Source organism: Chionomys nivalis, chromosome 7, assembly GCF_950005125.1.
Source record: "Chionomys nivalis chromosome 7, mChiNiv1.1, whole genome shotgun sequence".
Lineage (NCBI taxonomy): Eukaryota > Metazoa > Chordata > Mammalia > Rodentia > Cricetidae > Chionomys > Chionomys nivalis.
The window spans coordinates 95999019-96023963 of NC_080092.1; the positions used below are offsets into that span (position 1 = coordinate 95999019).

A 24945-nucleotide genomic window follows, 5' to 3' on the forward strand; every position below is an offset into this window, starting at 1 on the left:
TAATGAGTACGGGTGTTTTGCCTGCATATACGTCCATACCACATGCATGCCTGGTGCCCGGAGAGACTAAGAGGATGTCAGATCTCTCGAAGAGGAAGAGGTTCTGTGCTAGGAACAGGAACTGGACTGAACCTTTTCTGAAGCCCACACTCTAGATTTACAACAGCTCCCTTCTGCTGCCTCTGTAGTAGCTTGCCTAAGGACAGGACAGATACTTGATATTTTATCATTTTTTTATTCTTTTGGTTATTGTGACAGAATCTCATTTGGCCCAGGCTGGCTTTGAACTCACTACGAAATTTGAATTTCTGATCCTCCTGCCTTCTGATGGACCCACAGTTTACACCTGAACCAGATAAGCGACAAATGCCTGGACTAAGTCACGTAACAACACTGTTGAAATCACATTCCTGTAGGTGTGGGGAAGGGTTAGGAGTCAGAGTGTGTGGCCAGAAAGAGCCCATTTTCTTGTTCCTCATGAGGCTTTACATCACTGCAGTGTCCACACGTGAGTCCACTTATGCTCATGAGGCTCCCACTTAGAAGGTTCTGATACCCAGAAGGAAGCTGCCGTTGACGATGAGTTTCCTGGTAAGGAGTCCAAAACACTTTAGACAGTCACTGTATCTCATTATAAAATCTCTAAATCAGAGTGTGTATTCCCATTAACAGTGCCCTTATAAACTGTGCCTCAGTTTATAAGTATAAGAGTATATACAGGCTTCCCGTTTTACTCCAAATTCCTAGCAGACTAAACTGGTCTCCACAGCGGCATCAAAGCTGAAAAGAGGATCTCAGAAGTGGACCATGCTATGACTGAGCCCTTATTTTACAGCAACTTATCATCAGCCACCCAAGCTCAATGTATCTGGGACTGGAGCCCAGCGTAGAACACTTGTGTTAGGCCCCAGTTTAGCATCCAAATGGGGCGGGGACTAATTTATTTAAATAAGGCTTAGCTAGATTAAGGAGTGGAAGCTCAAACTTCTATGCACAACTCATTGTTTCTTTACATCACAAGGCCATTAGCCAAACATAAAAATTTAAAGACAGTGCTGGCTGCTCAAGAGGCTGAAATCCAAGGACCAACTGAGCCCAGTTCAAGGTGAGTCTGGGCATCAGCAGTAAAGCACTTATTCGCTGCAAACGTACACCAACATGGTTCAACCAAAAGAAATCCAGATATTCAGAACAAACGAACGTACCATACTGCCACTTAACACTGGCTCGTGGAGTCGGCGGTAAAATTAAGTCCTTCTGCAGCTGTTGACCACCACGTGGGAGACATGTCAGCACAGGTCACTCACTAACAAAGCACTCAAGCTCCAAGTTTATCAGCAAAATACATTCGCCCCAAGAACTGGCTATTAATATATAATAACTAAGAGTTATTAATATCCTGTAGCCTGAAATCTGTCAGTTTTGAAAAGTGTATCAGATCTTCCTCTGTGACTGTCACTGAAGATGTCCCGACTCTTACCAAGACGGAACGCACACCACCTGTCCTTTCTGGGTTCCAGTCTCTTGTGTAGTTTGGACACATTCCAGGCCGACTACAGCTATGTTTGGCACCACAGACCATGCAGCGCTAGCCATATTAGTAAGTAAGAGGTCAGAGAGCTCCCTGCAAGTGCAGGACACAGCTCAGAGTTAAACAGCTGCCTATGAAGCTAAGCACTCTGGCAAGGCTTGAGAAACATGAAAAAAAGAAAAGAAAACTTGCCCTCAGCCCATCTCCCTTACAGCAGCAGACAGAATCTATGATGGGAAGACTCCTCTCCCACAACACAGTCTCCAAAGCTGCTCTTCCCGGAGCCACGCTGTATCAAGCACACAGATGGGCAGAGGATCTCAAATCCCCCCCCATGGATTGTTTGGATTTGTTTACACCGAAAGGATAAAGGGAAAAACTGATGGGGGGGGAGCTAACTTTTAGAACCCTGTCATATAGTGGTATTTTCTCATCTTTGCTGGACTACCACTAAAATAAAATGTTGTCACTATAATGTCCAAAATAAAACTGATGAAAATTTGAAAATTGGATTGGATTAAGTGACAACTTTAAAAAAAATCAAGAGACTAGACAGATGTCCTGCTCTAGCAGAGGACCCAAGTTCTGTTCCCAGCATCCATGTTGGGTGGCGCAGCTCCAGGGAGATCTAACGCCTCCAGCCTCCAGGGGCATCAGCTCTCATGCAGTCACGCAGAGGCACGTAACTAAAAAAAATTATTTTCTGTGTATGGGTGTTTTATCTGTATATGTCTGTGTACCGTCCGCAAGCAGCGACCACAGAGGCCAGAAGAATGTGTCACATCGCTGGGACTGGAGTTAGGACACTAGGTCTCATGCAACCTAGGCTGGCCTAAAGCTAACTGTACAGCCAGAGATGACCTTGAATTTCTGATCCCTACGCCTTCGCCTGAGTCCCGGGATCAGAGGCACGTACCTGGTTAGTAATTGATACAATAAAGTATACTTGTACTTTATAAAAAAAAATTAAGAGGAAAAGTAGCTAAGAAGCTAACCAAGGTATTAACAGCAACAAAAGAGGAGGGTGACAAGTTCCAGTGGCCCACATCTGTGACCCCACACTCAGGAGGCTACTGCTGTGCCAAAACCTGACAAGGCTCCCAGATGCAGAAGGTGCTCATCCGGGGAGGGAGAAAGAGCCGATATGGCATCAAGAGGCACGACTGTACTGGCAGTGGTGAGGCAGCTGAAGGACAAGAAGTGATCCCAAGGCCATCGGGAGCTTGGGCAACTCCAGGTCCTGTGGAAAGGCTGTACGGGCAAAAAGGGCAATATGGCTAAAGACCAGGGATGTGCGGTCACTCGGTGAACAAGGAAGCTAAATGACTGACTGCCAACTGAGCATGTGCTGTGTATTGCTGGAGCCACCGTTTCTGAATTACTGGGGGTGTTACCCATGAAGAGCTTTGCTGACTGAGAACACAAAACTACAAAATAGAGGTGCACATTAGACTCAACTCTAAACAGCTCTACAGTAAAGTAAAGCTGCCCTTGCTTTGTGAAACAGTTCTGGAATGGAAAGTACAGTAATTATGGTTCTGGTGAATTCAAAGAAATGCTGCCTCTGCTCTCTGGACGCGCCTCAGATGCTGCTGTCGGCACATTCAGCTCAAGACCACATCACACGGGCCGTGCCACGGCCACCTCAAGACCACATCACACGGGCTGTGCCACGGCCACCTCAAGACCACATCACACGGGCTGTGCCACGGCCACCTCAAGACCACATCACACGGGCTGTGCCATGGCCACCTCAAGACCACATCACACGGGCCTTGCCACGGCCACCTCAAGACCACATCACACGGGCTGTGCCACGGCCACCTCAAGACCACATCACACGGGCTGTGCCACGGCCACCTCAAGACCACATCACACGGGCCGTGCCACGGCCACCTCAAGACCACATCACACGGGCCGTGCCACTGCAAGAAGGGACACACAGGGACACTCTGATCTTGTAACTTCATTGAGTGACAAAGATACAGGACTAGGTGATGGCAGGTTTGCAGAACCAGCTCTGAACAGACCAGACAAAGCGCTGTAAGAGAAGGGCTTGGAAAATCCACGGTTCAAAGGAAAGGAGGCGTGTAGACAGCGACAAGATCTCTAGGAAAGAAAAAAAAAACGCACCTGAATTCTCTACCCAGCCCACAGCAGCATCTCCAAAGTCTACAGGAACCACCAGTGCATGTGGAAAGAGGGTTCCCAGACTTCAGTGAAACTCCAACAATGCCCTGCACCAAACTAGCGCCAGCTGTGACAGTTGCAGCAAGCCTGTTCCTGCAGTGTGCATTACCACAGCCACCCAGCTACAAGAAGTGAAAATATGGCCAGCAAGGGTAAAGAACTAATTTTTACTTCATGTGTATGAGTGTTTTGCCTGGCTGTATGTCTGTGTACCACATGCATTCCTGGTACCAGGAAGCCAGAAAAGGGAGTCTGACCCCTAGAACCAGAGTTATAGACTGCTGTCGGTCTCTATGTGGGTGCTGGGAGCTGCATACACGTCCTCTGCAAAAAAACAGCAAGCACACCAGGTGGTGGTGGCGCACGTCTTTAATCCTAGCACTCAGGAGGCAGAAGCAGGCAGATCTCTGCGAGTTCGAGGGCAGACAGGGCTACATAGGTGAGACCCTGCCTCACAGACAGACAGACAGAGAGACAAGATAGACAGATAGATCGATTAATCTATGTTTGAGGACTGGCAAGACAGCTTAATAAGGGTAAAAAGCTCTTACTACGCAAGCCCGAGCACCTGAGTTTGAGCCCTGGCCCTGACGATGAACAAATGAACAGACCATAGAGAGCTGTCCTCCACCTCCACACACATGCTATGGCACAGCTCTCCTTTGTGCGTGTGCACACGTTAAATTAAATTTTAAAAGTGTATTCACCCAGGTGTAGTGGATACCAGAACTCACGAGACAGGGGATGTCCATTTTGAGTTCCAGGAGACCCAGCGCTATACAGAGACACCCTGTCTCAAAGCAAACAAGCAAATCTACATTCAGGGGCTGTGGGAACAGATCAGTGGAGAACATGTTCTTAGCATGTGGCAAGACTGGATACTGTCCTTAGACTTCCTTCTCAGTGCTCGCTGACATCCACCAGCTTCACTCTTACAGAGAGGGGACGTGGGGCTAGTAAGCAGCAGTTCAGCCCTTCTCATCAGCCACGGCCGGGGGATTCTGTGCTTTTATACTTGATAAACAGAATGGATTTAGCAAACGCGTTTAGGTTCCATGAATGAAAGTGTGGGTTCCTTTAACTCTGAACATCTTCCCACTTACAGTGCTGGGCAAGTGTCCCACACGTGACCCTATGCACAGCCATCTCACTTCCACTCATCTAGCCGGAGCAGCAGAGGCTCATGCACTCAGAGGCTGCAGTAAGAGGGACTTGTGACTTCAGGAGAGTGAGACATTCAAAGAAAAGGTAGATGGGGAAGAGGGAGAGAGGAGATGAGGAAGGGAGGGGACTATCACCTTGGTAAGTGAGCACTCGTCAAACGCCTAGCACGTGCAAGAACCGAGCTTCCATCCCCAGTGACTGCATAAATGAATAAGGAAATAAATAAATAGCAATTTCATGTAAGCATTCTATTCTATATTTTCTTTTCTAAAAAAATGTATTTGTGTGAAAGTTTGTGGTATTGGGAGGGTGGAATGTGTACGCGCCATAAAGTGCATGTACAGATCATAGGAACTTTCAGAATGGGCTCTGCTTTCCCAAAGCAGGCTCTAGGGTTGAACCTAGGCTGTCCTGCTTGCACAGTAAGAGCTTCTACCTTCCAGCCCTAGCCTATATTTTCTATACAGAAAGTTGTTCCATAAAGTATTTCCTGAAAGAGGGAGTGTGGGCATGAAATTTGAAGGCACTGAACTAAAGTACGTCACAGAAACTAAAACAGTGACAGAAGAAGTTCAAGGCTCGTGGGTATGCCATGAGGCTATCAATGGCTCACATCTACTTTCATGACCGCCAAATACATTTCTCAAAGGCAATTCCAAGTTGAGGTGTTCTAGGACAGCTCCAGCAACGCTTCAGAGCTTCACTAAATTTAGAAGCAAGTCCTAGTAAATTACAGATAGCTACATCGTCAAAAAGCAGTCGTGAGAGCTTCTAAATTAACTCAGAAATCTGCCCAGTGTCTTACAAAGTCTGTTCCATTCAAAATACCCAATGTCTATCCTCAGCAAGCTCTTACAACAGGGCATTAAATATTATTTAGACCTTGAAACCTGGTCTTTGTATCAACCTTAGCATTAAACACAGCACCCGTTTAAGAACTTAGGAAATACTCAGTGATTTCTTTAAAGCCCTTTTAGAAAAACATTATTAATGTGTATGTATGCCACAGAGCACGGCCCAGAGAGGTCAGAGGACAACTCAGGTTGTCATGTTCGGCAACTAGTGCCTTTACCACCAAGCCATCTCAGCAGTCCTATAATCTACTGGTATTTGTAGATAAAACATATCAAGGTAGGTAATTTTAAGAAATCATCAACTCGGGAGGCAGAGGCAGTCAGAGCTTTATGAGTTTAAGACCAGCCTGATCTACAGAGTGAGTTCCAGGACTGTCAAGACTATATAGAGAAATCCTGTCTCAAAAAACCAACAAAAAGAATTCATCAAAATGCTAGTGTATCATAACACAAATACAGAAAAAGTAACTATCCGCCTAAATCTAAAGGATCATCTACAGGAGACTTCCCGAAACATCTCAATCACAAAGCAGAGCACTCTCCATCTCTAAGACAGGTCACACCATAAAGCCACAAAACAAGCTCCAATAAATCTAAAAAGATTTAAACCATACAAAGTGAGATCGACAATCACAACAGAATTAAAAGACAAGCGCCTAAAGATTAAACATGATCCTCAATAAACAGTAGGTCAAAGAAATAAGGAAAATCAGAAAATAACTTGAAACGAAAACAAAAACTGAGGGCCAGTGAGATGGGGTTCAGCAGGGGAAGGTGCTTACCACCAAGCCTGAAGAACTGAGTTTGAGTCCTGGCACAGAAGGGAAAGAGAGAACTGATTCTAGCAAGCTGCCCTCTGATCTCCACTCTCAGCATAGTGTGTCTGTGTGCTCGAACATGCAAACACAAATACACACATGAAACACACACATAAATAATAATTTTAAAAAAGGAAAATGCTCGCCCAACTTATGGAATGAAGCTAAAGCAGAAAGTGAGACAGAAATTTACGGCTGTCAACATATATACTGAAAAGAAAACTGAAGTTAAACCCCAGCTCTCAGGAGGCAGAAGCAGGCAGATCTCCTGAGTTCGAGACCAGTCAGGTCCAGAGTGAACTCTAGGAATCCGGCTCTATTACTGGTTTGCACCACTGTATTTCAGAGCACAGCAACCGTGACACAGCTGCATACAGTAAACAGGGTGATGGCTGTACAGACGACGTGTTTCCTGAAAAGTTCTAAAAACTTGAACAACTGATGGGGGAAGCTTTTTATAAATTTTTCAATGATGACGAGATTATTTACTTAATTTCAAAAAAGTTACCTGACCACGGGAAAAGTATAACCTCACTTTCCTTACATTCTCCAAGTAAAAGAATTAATCCACCATCCTTAACTTCCAATCTTCAGCTATTTTTTCAAAGCCAAACATTTTGAGAAACTGAATAGTAAAGCAGACAGATGCTTGACTTGAACCAAAAACTCATCCCAAAAGGGGATGAAGAAACCTCTGAATTATTAGTAGAGTCAGTTGAGCTCTAACAGGAACACATGCCTAAGTTTCTAGTCCTTGAGAAGCTGAGGCAGTGGGATGTCTGTGACTTTCAGGCCAGAGAGGACTACCACCAGAGGGCTGCATAGCAACACCTTCCAAAAAAAAAAAAAAAAAAGCAACAAAACAAAACAAGTTATCTGTAAGCTGCTGCCTGGAGCTCCACTGGCTGTGCCTTTTCTGTTACGAGAGTGTGCGTTTACAAGCACACTTATTGTTAACACTGGCCAGACAGCAAAAGTCCTCCACCACCCACCCACCAGACTACTGCAAATGAGCACATTCCTGAATGAGGAGGTTTATTGCCTTATTCCACCTGTTTCTCCAAACCCCCAGCAAAGCTTAACTTCATTAAAAGCACATCTGCAGCATCAACTAAATAAACCTAGTTTGTCTTCCCATCTTTTTCTGGACACGAGTTAGGAATCAATCTAGAAGAGATTCGTTTGGTTTAAAGAAGGAAATCTGGACTAAAACTACTGTATATAGTCAGCATTGGTGGTACACACCTTTAGTGCAGGCAGAGGCAGAAACAGATCTCTCTGTGTTGGGGCCAGCCTGGTCTAACTGTTCAGGTGAGCCAAGTATGTGAAGCAAAACCCTATCTCAAAACAAACTACAAAGTGTCTAGAAATGCATGCCAAGTCCCCTACTGTCATAATTACTTATTAACCTCATGCCAGTTAGATAGAAAGGCAAATGATCACCTTAAAGAAAGCCACAAAGTAAACCATGCCTCAGAAAACCACCAAGCATTTTAGGTATCAAAGCAGCTTAAACATTTCACGAATCTGGTTATCACAGTCCCATAAAGCACTGCCAGACTGGGAAACAATGTCCTACCGTTATCAGGGGACTAAGAACGGAGCAAACAGATGTACTATCAGACCTATTCCAGCTGAGAACTAGAGGTCATTTTCAATAGCTATCTTAAAGAAGGTGATGTCGGTCCAGGAGTCAGACAGCAGGACAACACAGTATACCCATGTCCCCTTGAGACTAAGAACTAAATTATTAATAGAAACAATCAAGAAACCCAGCAACAGGGAACTAGGAAAGTCAATTATAGAACATTACCTTGATATATTATGTAACCACTAAAAATAATTAGTAAAATATAGGAAAGAGCACATATCAGATATGTGTTTTGTTGTCCCGCAGTGCTGGAGGACATACAGAACTCTATGCACGCTAGACATGCACTCTGCCACTGGGCTACACCTTCGGGTTCCTGTTACACTGTTTTTATCTATACACTTACACACATACTCACCTCCATGCACACATGTGCACACATGAACTTGCCAAGCAAGGTGCACAAGTGGAGGTCAGAAGACAACTTGCAGGAGTCAGTCCTCTCCTTCCACCATGTGGGCTCCAGGGATGAACCCACCTTGCCGGGTTTGGCAGCATCTTTACCCATGGAGCCATTTCATTGGCCTGTACTACATAACGATAAAGCTTAGGATATTTCTGAAATAGTAGTACTAAAAGGGATTTATAAAGCGTTCGGAGTTTCCTATGTTTTTTCTAATAATGTATGGTAAAATAAGTTTAAGTGGGTTGGGTCATGCCTCTAATGCCAGCACTTGGGAGGCAGAGATAGGCAGATCTCTGTGAATACAAAGCCTACACAGAGTTCCAAGACAGCAAGGGCTACATACACCCTGTCTCAAACAAACCAAAACTAAAACCAAACAAATACCCATGTTTCATCTGAGCTCTGGGACACGGTTTAGCAGCCCTGAATTTGAGATAACAGATACACACCTACCAGATTAGTTGGCAGAGGCATATGACTTAGAAGTTCCCTGACACCACTCATGCTCCTCAATTGTAGAGAGCCGTGTGGAGCTCACCAGACTGCTAAAGTTTTATGACACCACCGCCCACTTTGCCAAGGGGCTGGAGATGGCACTGCTCCCCCACCTCCAGGACCACAACCTGGTGAAAGTTGTGGAGCTGGTGGATGCTGTGTATGGTCCATATAAATTCCACGCAGCTCTCTACACATGGCCATCAGGTGTGACTCCACACGGCTCTCTACACTCAATCATCTTAGCAAAATTAATAGCAGCTAGGCAATTACAGTCAAGCATGATAGTCGCTGCTGTAAGCACACTTAGCTCTTTTAAATGTTATGGTGGTCCTAGGAAGGCAGGAGGACCAAAATGCAAAAAACTTTGCCCACAATCACAACTGGCTAGTAGAAGAGCTAAGATTCAGACTCTAGTCTGGAATCTAACTCTTTTTTGCTTTTCTTGGTTTGCTTTTCTTGAGACAGAGTTTCTTTGTGCAGATTTGGAGCCTGTCCTGGCACTCCCTGTAGACCAGGCTGGTCTCAGACTCACAGAGATCCTCCTGCCTCTGCCTCCCAAATGCTGGGATTAAAGGTGTGCGCCACCACTGCCCAGCTTTTTTTTTTTTTTGAGACAGGGTTTCTCTGTGTAGCCTTGGCTATCCTGGAACTCGCTCTGTAGACCAGGCTATGGAGTCTAACTCTTTAGAATACACTGTAACTGTCTCTCACCCCACATCCAAAAAGTGGTGAAATCAAAGAGTATCTGCCAAATGGAGCAAGATTTGCCTCAGTCATTTGGGTTTTCTTTTTTTTAGGTCTCAAAGCTTTGATACTAAGCCCCAACTATGGTACACTTTAGCCTAAAAGACTTAAAACCAGGGTCCAGCCGGGCGATGGTGGCGCACGCCTTTAATCCCAGCACTCGGGAGGCAGAGGCAGGCGGATCTCTGTGAGTTCGAGACCAGCCTGGTCTACAGAGCTAGTTCCAGGACAGGCTCCAAAACCACAGAGAAACCCTGTCTCGAAAAACCAAAAAAAAAAAAAAAAAAACAACCAGGGTCCAGAGAGACAGCCCAGCAGCGAGGAGCACGGACTGCTCTGCCTGAGAACCAGAGTTTGGATTCCAGTACCCATGTTGGATGGCTTAGTCTCTGAGCCTACGTAGACACCCCTACGATGATGGAGCTCATGGTATCGGTCCTTCATGGGGTTAATGGGGCCAGTCCTTTGGTGCCAGAGAACACTGGAAAAGTTGTTAAGGTCAAGACATTCAGCCCGAGTTCCACAAATGGTGTCTGCTCAACAGTAACGTCACCCTACTGTCAGAGAGGCAGAGTGTGAAGTCCCCAAGGTAACACTGCATATCCTCAGTCATGTCTTCCCCAGAAGAAGGAAGTGGGTCTGTATCCCGGCTCCTCAAGATGCAAAGGAACTGAAAGTTCATTCTCAGCACCGATTTGGAAACTCTGTATTCAGCTGACAAAGTAACTATAAATCTACTTGCCTTGAGAGAACTCAAATCACAAACTGTTATCCTAAAAACTAAGTTGAAGCTCGGTGGCAGAGGGACCTGACTTTAATCCAGCACTCGGGAGGCAGAGGCAGGAGGACCTCTGTGAGTTCGAGGCCAGTCTGGTCTACAGAGTTCCAGAACAGTCAAGGCTACACAGAGAAACCTTGTGCACCAAAACCAGCCAATCAACCAAACAACTACAGAGATTCTACCTGACCTCAGTCAGAATAGTGGCCCTGTCTGGCCTCCTCAAGCACTGTACACACGTGGTTTAAAGAGATACACCTAGAGCCGGGCGCATGCCTTTAATCCCAGCACTCAGGAAGCAGAGGCAGGTGGATCTCTGTGAGTTCGAGGCCAGTCTGGTCTACAAGAGCTAGTTCCAGGACAGGCACCAAAGCTACAGAGAAACCATGTCTCGAAAAAAAAGAGAGAGATACACCTAGGTAAAAACACTCATATATAGCAAATAAAAATAAATTTAAAGCCGGGCGGTGGTGGCGCACGCCTTTAATCCCAGCACTTGGGAGGCAGAGGCAGGCGGATCTCTGTGAGTTCGAGGCCAGCCTGGTCTACAAGAGCTAGTTCCAGGACAGGCTCCAAAAGCTACAGAAAAACCCTGTCTCGAAAAACCAAAAAAATAAATAAATAAATAAATAAATAAATAAATAAATAAATAAATTTAAAAATCTAAAAAAGAAAGATTATAAATAAACGCTGAGGATTTGAACAAAAGGGAATCCTATATACACTTCTGATGGGAATGTAAAATACTCCAGCCACTAGGAAAATCAGTATGGGTATTCCTTTAAAATCTGAAGACAAAGCCAATGAGATGGCCCAGCAGGTAAAGGCTCTTGCCACCAAGCTTGATGACCCGAGTTCAATCCCCAGGATTCACATGATGGAAGGAGCAAACCAAAAGTAACAAACTGCCTTCTGATTTAAACATGCGTGCTGTGACATGTTCACAATGTACCCCAAACATGACTAACAGAATTAAAAAAAAATCCTGAGGAAGGAGACAACTAACTTCAAAGTTGTTTTCTGGCCTCCTCGGGCACACCACAGCACACTTATATACACATCATACAAACACACACATCATAAACACGCACACTGCAACACTCATACACCCATCATACAAACACAAAAAAGCACATAAAGACAATGATAAATTAAAAACTAACAGCCAGGCGGTTGCACACAACTTTAATCCCAGCACTCGGGAGGTAGAGGCAGGCAGATCTCTAAGTTCGAGGCCAGCTTGGTCTACAGAGCAAGTGCCAGGACAGCCAGGGCTACACAGAGAAACCCTATCTCAAACAAACCAAAACCAAACAAAAAAGAAGTTATATCATTTGCAGGAAAATGGGGCAACTGCGGATAATTCTATTAAGGGAATTAAGTCACTCTCAGAAAGACAAATATTATGTTTTCTCTCATTTGTGATCCTGTAATTTAGATACACTAAAATCACAGACATACATAGATCTACAGTGATGACAGAAGAAATGAAATTGTCCAGGGAGCAGAGAACAAAATAATGCTGGAAAATATGCTCAAAACACATTATACATGTGAAGCTTTCCATAATATTGCATAATCATTTTTAAAAAGACATACAAAAAAGTAGGTTTTTTTTTTCCTAGAATAGAAAAAAGTACTTAAGATACAACACCCTAGTTTAGTCAACATTACCCATAGGTAATCACAAATGCATCTCTCAGTATACCAACACTAGATTTTAAAGCAGCCCTATTTTTTATTTCTTTCCATGTTATATTCAAATATCTGAAGTGAGCCTTATACACTGAAATATATATAGGCCTGCAGCTGTGATAAAAGCAACCAAGCAGACCGGGCTGTGCTCACCAGCGGGCAGTCTTACTGCACTCACGGGAGATACAGACACCATTAGATGCCAGGTAGAAAGCCCGTGATTTTTCCTTTAGTATCGTATCCTCTTCCTCCTAAGAGCCAACATCATACAGGTACTTAGATCACACAACAAAGACTGGAACATTCCAGGCTTGGGACTCTACACCTCCCCTAATAAAAGCCCAAGCTGGGCTGTGTGAGGAGTCAAGGAGTAAAATGCACTTGTCACCAAGCTTGTTGACCTGAGGCCGACCACCCACAGGACCCACACTGCGGAAGGAGAGGAGGTTTGGCACCCGTGCCTGTTTCCCCCAAATAAGTAAGGGTAAAGATAAGAATCTAAGTTAAGGGGCCTTTTGTCTTCCAAAACCCTGGAGCTAAGCCTTGGGCCACCTAGTTCAGTAATGTATTTTTCTTTCAGAGTTGCTGAAAACAGAAAGTGTAGCTTATGCCTAGTCCCCAACACCCAAGGCAATGAGTCTGGTGTTGCTCAGTAAATAAGACACTGAAGTAAGCTAAGTGGCAGAGATGGGCAGACGCTCAAAGGGCAGAAAGTGAACCCAAGACCTTCTTCTCAAGCAGTTCAGGAGGACAGTAAAAGCAGTGAGTCACGGACACCTCAATGACTGGAATGCTGGTCCCCTCCAGAACTGAAGAAGGAAGCAAGCAACCTCAATGGAATTCACACAGGTCTGTGGGCTTGAAATGGCCCCAGGATCCCTGTGCAGCAGTGCCTGAAGTACAGTCAAGACATGCTACTGCCGGCCTTTAATCTCAGCACTCAGGAGGCAGAGACAGGCGAATGGCTGAGTTCGAGGCCAGCCTGATCTACAGAGCGAGTTCCAGGACTAGCTCAAAAAGCTACAGACAGGGGCTGGAAAGAGAGCCCAGTGGTTGAGAGCATTGGTTGCTCTTCTAGAGGACCCAGGTTCAATTCCCAGCACCCATATGGCAGCTCACATCAGTCTGTAACTCTCGTTCCAGGAGATCTGATGCCAATGCACATAAAGTTAAATAAACGGTTTTTTTTAAAAAAAAAAAAAAAAAAAAAGCTACAGAGAAACCCTGTCTCAAAAAAAAAAAAAAAAAAAAAAAAAAAAAAAAGCCGGGCGGTGGTGGCGCACGCCTTTAATCCCAGCACTCGGGAGGCAGAGGCAGGCGGATCTCTGTGAGTTCGAGGCCAGCCTGGTCTACAAAGGGAGTTCCAGGACAGGCTCCAAAGCTACAGAGAAACCCTGTCTCAAAAAACCAAAAAAAAAAAAAAAAAAAAAAAAAAAGCCATCCCTACATGGCAGCTTTATAGGACCAAGGCTAAAAATACAAAGGATGCTTTTTTTCTTTTCTGTTTCCTTGGCATGCACACGTGTCTCTGTCTCTCTCTCTCTCTTTAATCTCTTCTCTGTCTCTCTCTCTCTTCTCCCTCAATAAATGTTTTATGGCTAAAAAAAAAAAAAATACGAAGGATTTTTTTCACATGCCTAGCAAGTGCTGTACCTCTGAGCTACAAACCCGGTCCCTTTCTCTACCGCAATGAGGAACTTAAGTGCATTTCAACCATGCAAAGGCCTGGACCTTGCAGGGAAAGTCTTCTCTTTCCTAAGTACCCCTGGCTCTCCAGGCAAAACACAAGCTTCAGTAGAGAAGGACAAGTAACAACACCAGCACAGGCAACACATGTATCATCTCAAAACAGAACAAGCAAAGAAACAAACCAACCAAAAAAAAAAACAAAAAAAAACCCCAAAACAAAACAAAAAACAAAGAGGAAAAGCAAAGGAACAACAAATATCTCCCTATTTCAATTAAAGTTTAAGTGTCCCACACCACTCCAGCCCTTTGAGCCCAGAGCTATCAAATGATATCAAAGTGAGTGATGACGTGGGCTTACTCCCGAAGAAAGGAAGAAAACTGCTTGTTTTACCAACAGTTCTTCACCCAGAGCGCCCCTCCTCCTCGTGAAGCGGTGTCAGAGCTGAGACAAAGGGCAGTCACTGTGTCACACACTCACACTCGCTGCACTTGCTCTTGCTCTCTGGAGTGGAGCCACAAGATTACTAACAAACAGCTAATGGCCACCGTTCAAAAGCAATAACGGCATCATGACCTCATATCCCAGTTATCTACCGAATTGGAAAGAACTAAGTGTATGGCTTTCTCTCCCAAACAGAATGCGAAAGTAAATGGGAACATTCTGATTCACCTTCCTCATCATAAAAATTCCCTGGAGGACATGAACAATGTGTCAAACATTTATGGTCTAGGTGCAGGGCAAACTCAAGAAACAGCACCAGGGGGTGGTGGTGTTCAGGGTCCCTGGTTTTGTTTTCATTTGTAGATGTGGTATTAACAGGCAATGGGGGTGCACTGACAAGAAGACTATGAACCGCCAGCCCTGAAAGTCCAAGTTACCAGGGGAGGTCTAATGGGAACCCTATGCATTACAACACAGCACAACACAACAAAATGTGTCAGGCATGGTGGAGCTCACCTATAATCTTGGGCTACATAGTGAATTCTAAGCAAGCCTGGCCTAAAAAAAAAAAATAAATAAGAACTCTGTCTCCAAAAAGCCAAACCAAATAAACAAAACCCCTGGTTCTTAAGGGTTTTGTACAGGCTGCAAACGTTGAGTGTCTGAGTAACAGCCTCACTGAGACAGCACAAGTGATTATCTCCTGTACACAGTAAGCACGGAGCAGATGACCTCTGTAGCAATGGCAGAGTCATTCAGTAGCAGGACTTCCCTCTCTGAGTCCTAGCACTCTAAGAAACCAGCAATGGGCTCTGAAGCCAGGGCTGATTCTGTCCATCTCTCAAACAGCTTTGTGTCACAACCAAGGGGCTAACTTCTGGAGCAGACTTTCAGCACCGCCTTACGCACATGCAGGTCAACTGACATTTAGCCTCTCTCCCTGGTCAGTGTAACCGTTTCAGAGCCCGCTCCTTGATGTGGAAAATGTGTAACAGTTTCCTATGAGATTGAAACATTCCATCCTACAGGTAAGATCTTTAAAAAGGGAAATAAGCAATTCAAAATAGCTGCAGGAAGTCCCTGAAACTGACCAGATTCACTAGGCCCCTCCCTGCCAGAGTAAGCAATAAAAACTGAGTGTCTCAGCCGGGCGATGGTGGCGCACGCCTTTAATCGGGAGGCAGAGGCAGGCGGATCTCTGTGAGTTCGAGACCAGCCTGGTCTACAAGAGCTAGTTCCAGGACAGGCACCAAAACCACAGAGAAACCCTGTCTCGAAAAACCAAAAAAAAAAAAAAAAAAAACTGAGTGTCTCCTTCTCAGTAGCCATGGAACAAGAAAAGGCTCAGAGGAGAGGGGCTGTAGACTCTGAGACCAGACCAGCTGCCTGCAAGAGGTTTAGAGCAGTGTCCGCCTGCAGGCTGTCCAGGGTGCTCCAGGTTTTCCAGCTGTGTGAACTGTGACAGGCTGGAGTGGGACCTGGTGGTACAGCTGTCTTTGAGTCACGTCTGCTCCTGTAAGTAACCCCTCACCCATATTCCTGTAAGTAACTCCAATAAAACCTCCTGGCTCCCGGAGCCGGACTTTGGTCTGTCATGGGCTCCCTATCTGTGCATTTCCTCAGGAAAAGTTTTCCCATAGTAACATTCCCTCACTTTGAGCGCTAAGGGCAGACTTGATCACTATCCATAGGTTCACATAATGAGTCTTTATAGTTCTTCCCATAAATCACATTTTCACTTTCTTCCTCTAGAAAAATCAAAGAGTAGCACTTGGGTAGGGAAAAAAAAAGCAGGGAAGCCACAAAAATCTAGACTAGGGCTCTGAGGAAAGAATATCAAAACTTGAGACACAGGCAGCACTCAAAATATTAAGCTTTAGTTTCCCCACTTGGAGTCCACGCACTCTTAGACAACACTCGCCCTGTAAAGAAAAGCAATAACCAAAAGGGTGAGCTGCTCCAGCCAACTGCGTACATCACCGTGTGGCTAGGTGGGGAGCCAATGCCCGTGTCACTGCACGGCCCAATAAGCTCCAAACCACGAAGAGGCTCACTTCTAATCTGTATCCATCTTTTACGCAATTAGACTTTAATTCTCAGTAATTGCTCAAGTTCCTCTAAAGAAAGCCAAAATCTAACGTGTATAAGGGCAAGTTAAACACTGTTATGTGGAACTCCATTAGTTTTTTCTCAGAAATGAAAGGCAATGAACTCTTCAGTGAGTTTGGGCATACACTCACCCTCTCCTTAAGCAGCTTCTAATCTAGGGCCCCATGACAAGAGGCAGAATCTTCTGGCTATGCACAGCAAGACTAGAGGAATGCTTTTACATAAATTATTCACGTTCAGGATTTAAAAACATTCCTTGTGGGTTTTTTTAAAATACAACTTCACAAGGTAAAGCCATCACTCATGATCCCTTCCAACTTTGCCTGTGTCAATAAACAGACAGACAGACATCACACAAAGGCAGTTAAGGAGCACATACCACACCACTCTCCTATGCCACATTTAGTAATCTCTCGGCATCTACTACGGCAAGCTATCCAATTAAACCTGGTGACGGATGTTAAAGTGTTCACTGAGGAAAGAGAAAGCACAGCGTCTTTGTGTGTTACCAGGGTGAGGGAAGGCAGCCAAGCACAAGAGGCAACCACATCAGCACTCACCTTAAGGATGTCCCCCCTTTTGAAGCTCAGCTCATCGTCAGCAGTAGCTTTGAAGTCATATTTGGCGATGGCTTCCATTCTGAGCGCCGCTCAGTGCTCAGCAGCCTGAAGCAGGGGGGAAGGGAATCTTCCCTGCTGAAGAGCTCTGGGTTCAGCCTTTCCGATTCTGGGGCTATTCTTGCACACTGGGACACACAATGCCACCCTGAATCAGAAGAACGATGATTAAGAGAAGTGGCCAGATCGAAGGCAGCCCCGCCCTGCCAATTGGCCTGCACTCCCAGCCCCCACGCCCCCTGGCTCCGCTGGGCTCAGCCCCCTCCTCCTCCCTTCCAGGCAACAGCTCTCCTTCTTCCTCTTTTCAGCCTCAGCCCCAGGCGATTGACAGGCCCAGCGGCCAATAGCGGCAGCTGCTCAAGCTATTCCAGAATACACTTCCTCTTCCTTCCCGCAGGGTGTAAGCTCCGAGCCGGCGTCAGTCTCAGCCTTTCCCCTAACACCCCTCCACACAACTCCCGCACCCAAGGCAGGCCTGGCAAAGCAAGGCTCCGGAGGTGCTTACACGGGCCCCCCTCCCTTTCCGCGCCACCCGCTGGTGTCCTGAGAACCAGGACGCTCCCATTCTCCGTCAGAGCCAAGCAGGACTTGGGTATTAAGAGGCTCTACTCTACTGAAACTAAACCTTGACCTGTTCTCAAAAGGAGGCGAGAGAGCGAGCCTAGAATACTTCTTACCCACCAACAGCGATACTAGGAGCACTAGCATCGTCCACGCCGGCCTGTCATTTGGTCACCAGAGGACTCAAGGAATCTGCTCTTGCACAAGATACCCCAGACTCTAGTCCCTGAAATAGGCGATCCAGGTTTAACATTCAGGAAGAGCCTCTACTTTACTTTTGTTTTGTTTGTTTTTCCAGACAGGGGGTTTCTTTGTAGCTCTGGAGCTCTACTTTACTTCTAAACAGCACAAGAGCAGAGTTGAAGTTCTAATTTATACTTAAAAGTAATCCCTTTCTCCGGGCGGTGGCAGCGCAAATCTTTAATCCCAGCACTGGGGAGGCAGAGGCAGGGGGATCTCTGTGAGTTCGAAGCCAGCTTGGTCTACAGAGCGAGTTCCAGGACAGGCTACAAAGCTACAGAGACCCTGTCTCGAAAAACAAACAAGTACCCCTTTCAGCAAATCTGAGCCATCAAGTTATATCTGGGGCAGGGGGAGGAAGGGTTTCACACCAGAGTTATGGCTGGCCTGACACCCATATATACACCAGTCTGGCCAAGAATTTGAGGTGATCCGCCTGAATGGTTCCCAGAGTGCAGAGACGCACATTCCCCACCTGAAATGTCTTCTCTGGGGACAGGTTAAGTACAGGCTGGTACCAGATGGTCCAACCCCAGTCTCATCCAGTTCCTACTCTGCTTTCCTCCGTCAGGAGAGCCCTGCAGTGAGTGAGCAGCCTTCTGTCGGTGGACGATTTCTCCATGTGAAGTCCTAGGTCAGAACTTCCCCACAGTGCATCCACTGACAGCGACCTGGGACGGACGGTGTGGCCATGATCAGGGCGTCATCTTGATCTCCGCATACTTAAGGGAGAATGAAATCCTACTCCGGTTTGCAGTCACAGTTCGCATACAAACTAAACAAACACAAACAAGAGCCCTGGCAGAAGGGAGAGGATTGTTGACAGTGGCACCTTTCTTGGCTAGTTACCACCCAGCAGCTCACTTTGAGGGGCACGAGTGATTATTACTCTTTTGTTCTAAAGTTAACATTTGGAGCATTAATCAAGCATTCGGCAGCAAATGGGCTACGCAGCAGACCGGTTTGAGATGTGAGTGCTACCAGGGGAGAGATCTCCCAAGGGACGTCCTCAGCCAAGTCTGAAGGCCACCACCCTAGCAAAGCACACTGCTGCTTGTTCTTCACGGCCATACCTTTGTGTGTCTATGTGGTGCTGACTCTCAGAAGAAGAAAAGGAAGAAAAAGTCTGAGCAAATATAAAAGTATTAAAAATCAAAGGTTAGCCCCAGTATCCTTAAATTCTCAATATAGTCTCTGTAATTATTTTTGATAGATTAAACTATATCTACAATTTTTAAGTATGTGTATGTGTTTTGACTGCAGGTACATCTGTGTACCCATGCATGGCTGGTGCCCAAGGAGACCAGAAAAGGGTGTTGGATCTCCTGGAGCTGAAATTAAAGGTAGTTTGAGAGCTGCCCCGTGTGTGAGTACTGAGATTCAAAAACAGGTTCCCAGAAGAGGAATAAATGCTTTACCTTTTAGCTATCTTTCCAGCCCTGACACCAACTCATTGCTTTGATCTGCATTTATGTTTTGTTTTGTTGTTTAACTTCCAGTGACTTGTCAGGCTCTATTCAAGATGCCCCCCCCCCCGACTGCTCAGTCTATCTTAGAAGGTAGCTATTATCCCATTTTCTGGTCAGAAAACTGCATCTCGTTTAAAAGGCTTGCTTGGTATTATAGGTATAACTGATAGGATCATTACTTGAATGAATGGCATTTCTCCTGCCTCTCCAGACCATGAAGACTCAACAGTAAGCTATGCTGGCTGGCCTAGTGCCACAGAGAGAGAGAGAGAGAATTTAGAGAAAGAGAATAGAATTTTATCAAATCCTTTAGGCTGCATTTTCAGATACAATTCCCCTATCACTTCAACAATTACAACTGTATTTTCGACTTTACTGCATGTGATGGGCTCCCGAGATGTGTGCTAACCGCTTAGAGTCGCTCTCATTAGGAATGCTAATGCGCCCTGCCACTTCATTTCTTGAGAAGAGCAGTGTCAGCTCTGGAGGAGCTAGAGAGACAGCACAGTGGGAAAGCATGTGCTTAGCACACTTGATTGAACTCCGGCTCAATCACCAGGCAGTGTGTGTGCATGCACATGTGCGCACATGTAAATTGGGTACCCGTGTTTGTCTTTAGGTTTCTTTCCTTTAATAGTGTTGTGTATAGCACAGTGTATGGTGTTGTTGCTATCTTTAATGGAAGGTTGGGATTCCTTGGTTATGGATAACCTAATCTAATCTCTTCAGGTTTTCTAAGTCAAATGCTAATTTTATTTGCCACAGACATAAAGTATTGATTTGATTTTCTCACATTTATCTATCCGTGTGTTTGTATGTCCGTGTGGGAGTTGGTTCTCTCCTTCCACCAAGTAGGTTCCAGGGACAGAACTCAGGTCAGCAGGCTTGGTAGCAAGCACTTACCTGCTGAGCCATCTCAATTGCTTCTGGTTTGATGTTCTGTTAAGTGATTATTTGAATAGTTTCAGCTTTTACAAGTGTTAATTTGTGTTTTGTTTTTTAAGATAAAGTCTTACTATGGCTTGTGCTAGTCCTGAACTCAGGGTTGTCCCCCTGCCTTAGCCTCTCAGGTGCGAGGATTACAGGTCTGAACCAGAGTGCTAAAAAGGCTCACTCTACTCAGGAACCTAGTGCAGACGCCTTGAATGCAGCTGCAGGAAAGCAGAGCCTGAGAACTATCTCACCATTTGTGTCTAGAGACAGCACCTCTTGTAGCCCAGGCTGGCTTCCAACTCTGTGTAGCAGAGGATGACCTAAACTGATCTGTTTTCACCTACCAAGTGCTGGGATTAAAGGCATGCACCACCACACCCTGTTAGTGTAGTACAGGGATCCAATCTGGACTCCTGTATGCTTGGCAAATACACTATGGACCAAGCCTCAGCCCTAGCCTGACCTTGTACTTTTTGTTTTTTGAGACAGGGTTTCTCTGTGTAGCCTTGACTTGTCCTGGAACTCACTCCTAGATCAGACTGGCCTCAAACTCACAGAGATCTGCCTGCCTCTGCGTCCCAGTGCTGGGACTAAAGGTGTGTGCCACCATGACCCAGCCTGACCTTGTACTTTCTTTGCTGTTCAGTCCTGCTGCAGATGTCTCAAATCCTGACCCACTTAAAGTGCATGTCCTTTTGCTACATGTTTCTTGACATGTATTTCTGAGTTTTATTGATTCCTGCATGAGGTCCTCCTAATGGGGAATTTATTCTTTTAATTCAGGTATTTGTATGTAAACTTACAAAGGTTATCTATTTTAAATCAGCCCATTTGGGGACTAATTTATTGTGGGGCCAGCTTGACAAACTTTTCCTGGAGAAGACACAGCATACAAATCTACTCGCCCCAGATAGGGACCAAAGTATGGAAGTCACCGAAGTGCAACTTGGTGAACCAATGAGTTTTACTGGAGTGAGTTACAGGAATATGGGTGAGGGGTTACTCAAAGGAGCAGACATGACTCAAAGACAGCTGCACCACCATATCCCATTCCAGCCTGGGTGACAAAGCTGGGAGCCTGGAGCGCACTGCATAGCCTGCAGGCAGCTCAACAGGTTAGAGAGGGTCTGACCTTCCGGCAGCTCCACTGGTTTCTGCTTCTTCCAAGCAGCTGGTCTAGTCTAAAGAGTCTTCTTTGCAACATGATTTCTCTTAGTCCAAAAGGGACTCAGATTTCATTGCTACTCTGGCAGGGAGAGGCCTAGTGAATCTCTTCAGTTTCAGGGACTTCTGCAGCTATTTTGAGTTGTCTGCCTTCCTACTAAAAGAGCTTCCCTGTAGGATGGAATCTTTCAAATGATTCAATCTCAGAGGCAACATTTACATTACACAACACTGTTGAGTTCTGCCATAACCTAATTTTAAAAAGATACCCCTACCAAGTACAGTAGCATAAGCCTAAAACTCTAGCACTGGGCTAAGGCTGAAGCAGGATGATTCTGTTTGAAGTGGGGGCTATACACACTGGCGCATACCTTTAATCCCAGCAATTGGGAAGCAGAGGCAGGAGTATCTCTGTGAGTTTGAGGCCAGCCTGGGCTGCACAGAGAGGGCCAGAGCAGCCAGGCCTACAAAATCCCTGCCTCAAAATAAATAAAGGTGCCGGGCGGTGGTGGCGCATGCCTTTAATCCCAGCACTTGGGAGGCAGAGGCAGGCGGATCTCTGTGAGTTCGAGACCAGCCTGGTCTACAAGAGCTAGTTCCAGGACAGGCTCCAAAACCACAGAGAAACCCTGTCTCGAAAAACCCAAACAAATAAACAAATAAACAAATAAATAAATAAATAAATAAATGTTTGAGGTCAAGCTGGACTACATACATACATACACATACATATGTATGTAATATAAAATCAAGACCTTGTCCCAAAAAATTACTTGGATAAAGAATTGTTTCTAGTGAATTTATTGTCAGGTAATGTTTATTCATACAAATTTTAAGAATCACTGCTAAGATCTGACTGGAGTCTTAAGCAAATTTTGAAATTTGCATTCCAGAAAATGCACCATGTCTGAACAAAATACAAATGATACGTATTTAACTTGGCACAACTCTGGGGAAAACCGGCTTTGACAAACACAAAACAACACATCTCAATCATCACTGGCCAGAGGGTAGAGCTCCTCAGTAGGTTCTAACTTCTGTCCAAGAGTACGGCGGCCCTGTCCTGCAGCCACCTGTCCCAAGGCTCCATAACGCTACAGAACAAGAGCTGCTGCTCGTGACCTAACGGGAATCACTGAAGAGACCTCAGGGATCCAATAAGCCACCACTTAAAACCCAACAACTGAGCTAGAGAGATAGGCTAAAGACCTAACAGCTCAGGCTGCTAAGAACACTAACTGCTCTTCCAGAGGACCTGGGTTCAATCCCCAGCACCCACATGGCAGTTCACAACCCTCTGTAACTCCAGTTCTAGGGTCCTCTATTAGCCTCTGAGGACAACAAGCATATATATATATATATATATATATATATATATATATATGTAGGCAAAATACACTCACCCACATAAAATAAATCATTTTGAAAAGCCTACGAAGGACTAAATCAGTAGTTAGAAGGGGTAGGCTTTAATTTACAAATTTCTGAAGTTGTTCCCTTAGATTTTTCAAACTATCTTAATTCATAAATTCCACAGGTGATTTTCATTTGACGATTGCCAGCCATACTAAAATCCCAAAGATGAGTCTTTTAGCCCCCAAGCTGTCTCAATCTTCCTTACTAACAGTGAAAAGATGCAAAGGGAGAAAGGAGGAAAATACTAGACACTAGACACAAAAGCATGATCTGTAAGAAAACACTAAAATACAAATGCGACGAGCAAACAGGCAAAATCCACTTGTGACCTGATGGCACTATGGACTACTTAGGAATGAATTCACAGTCCTTTGCGTCTCCGAGTTCCCAGGGGAAAACTTAAGCGCCACCCCCCCCATGACGCCCTAGCAGCCCTGATGGCTGGCTGAAGAATACCGTGGACGTTTAAAAGTGAGGAATGAAAACGAGGAAAAGAAAAAGGAATCTTGGAACGACGGAGAAAATTAACAGTGCGAAAACGGGCAGAAACTTCGAAAATTATAGCGGAGGAACAGCAAGAAGGGGAAGTAGATTATTTTTAAAAAGGGGGTGGAGGGGCCAATGACTAACGTTACAAATGGAGTGGAAAGGAGACGAAGAAGGCAAAAACTGGAGAACAAAGTGAAAGAGAGTGCGGAAGTCAGAATAAAGCCTATTTCTCTAGCCTCTTCTGAGTGTCAACGGAACCAGAAGATGGACCTTAAGTGCGCTTCGGCTCCTCTGCAAACTGCACTGCTATAGCACTTGAAGACAGCCTAAAAAAAATCACTTTCTAAACAAACTAGCTCAAACGGAGCGCTGCAAACGGACATGAACCAGCGGGGCTCTCGCTGAAATCCTTCCTCCTAGCGTTCCCATCAGCTGCTGCTCCTGCTTTTTCCCCAACAAGTATTTTTTCAAGTAGCTCTAAAAAAGACGCGCCCAGCTCTGACAAAGACCCGTCGACGGGTCCGGGTAACAACCATTCAAGCACACGGTGGATCCCCGCACACAATTCGGCCGCAAGATGCCAAACGATGGTGACGTGGTTGCTTTGCAGGTCAAAGGAGCATCAATCACCACGTTAGCGAGCCCGCACCGAATCCCCCGCCTCCCGGGCTCAGTCAGCCTGACTCAGAACAGCACCCTGCGCCTCTCGGCGGCTCCGGGCTCCCTCTGCGCCAAGGCGGACGGCCGCGGCACGAGACCTCCCCGATCAGCCGGGTCTCTGCCCTAAGCGGGAGGAAGACCGGCACCAGGAAGGAAGCGCCCCAAAAGGGGAAACGAAGAGACGGCAGCGCAGCAACTGAGCTCGGGTCCGAGCCATCCCCGGCCCGCCAGCGGCCGCTCCGGCAAGCCCAGCAGATCGGGCCCGGGCAGCCCGCCGCGGCGAGCCCCGGGACGACGGAGCTCCCGCTCTCCTCCCGCCCGCTCCCTTGCACTCACCGAGGCGCAGCCGTCCGCTCCGTTGTCCAGCCCGGCCCGCCCTGCGCTGCCGCCCGCGGCCGCCAACCCCGCTGCTGCTCCCCGATTGCGGCTCCCGCTGCCCCGGCCACCGTCTCCGCCTCAGCCTCGCTCGCTCTCGCCGCCGCCGCCGCCGCCGCCCGATCGCTGAAGCAGCAGCAGCAGCCTGGCTTCCGCTCCTAGACAGGGTCCCGCGAGAACTTCCCCACGCGGCCCCGCCCCGCCGCGCCCCGCCCCCGCGAGACTTCCCCCCGGCGGAAAAGGTCCAGAGCGCAGGCGCTCCTCCTTGGCTCGGCCCGGCAGGTAGCCCAGCGGGTGCCTGCGCGCATGCGCCACCCCACCCCGCAGCAGGTGGCACGGACTGGGCTCCGCCCCTGGGTCACTGTAACCCTCTGGGTGCCGGAGCTGGTGAATTATATAGGTCTGCCCTTTCAACGCTCAGATCACGTTCCTTTCCCGTTCTACCAAACCAA

At 46.3% G+C, this 24945-nt stretch overlaps 1 protein-coding gene across 1 annotated transcript in view; it reads right to left on the reverse strand.

Annotated features, from left to right (window-relative positions):
• Grb2 (growth factor receptor bound protein 2) overlaps positions 1-24647 on the reverse strand; it is a 65224-nt gene extending 40577 nt beyond the window's left edge. The window contains exons 1-2 of the mRNA XM_057776664.1: positions 24455-24647; positions 17130-17334 (exon numbers count right to left, since the gene is read on the reverse strand). Coding sequence (XP_057632647.1) covers positions 17130-17207 — 78 coding nt within the window. The 5' untranslated portion in view covers positions 17208-17334; positions 24455-24647. The remainder of the gene's footprint in view (positions 1-17129; positions 17335-24454) is intronic.
• Positions 24648-24945: the final 298 nt, after the last annotated feature.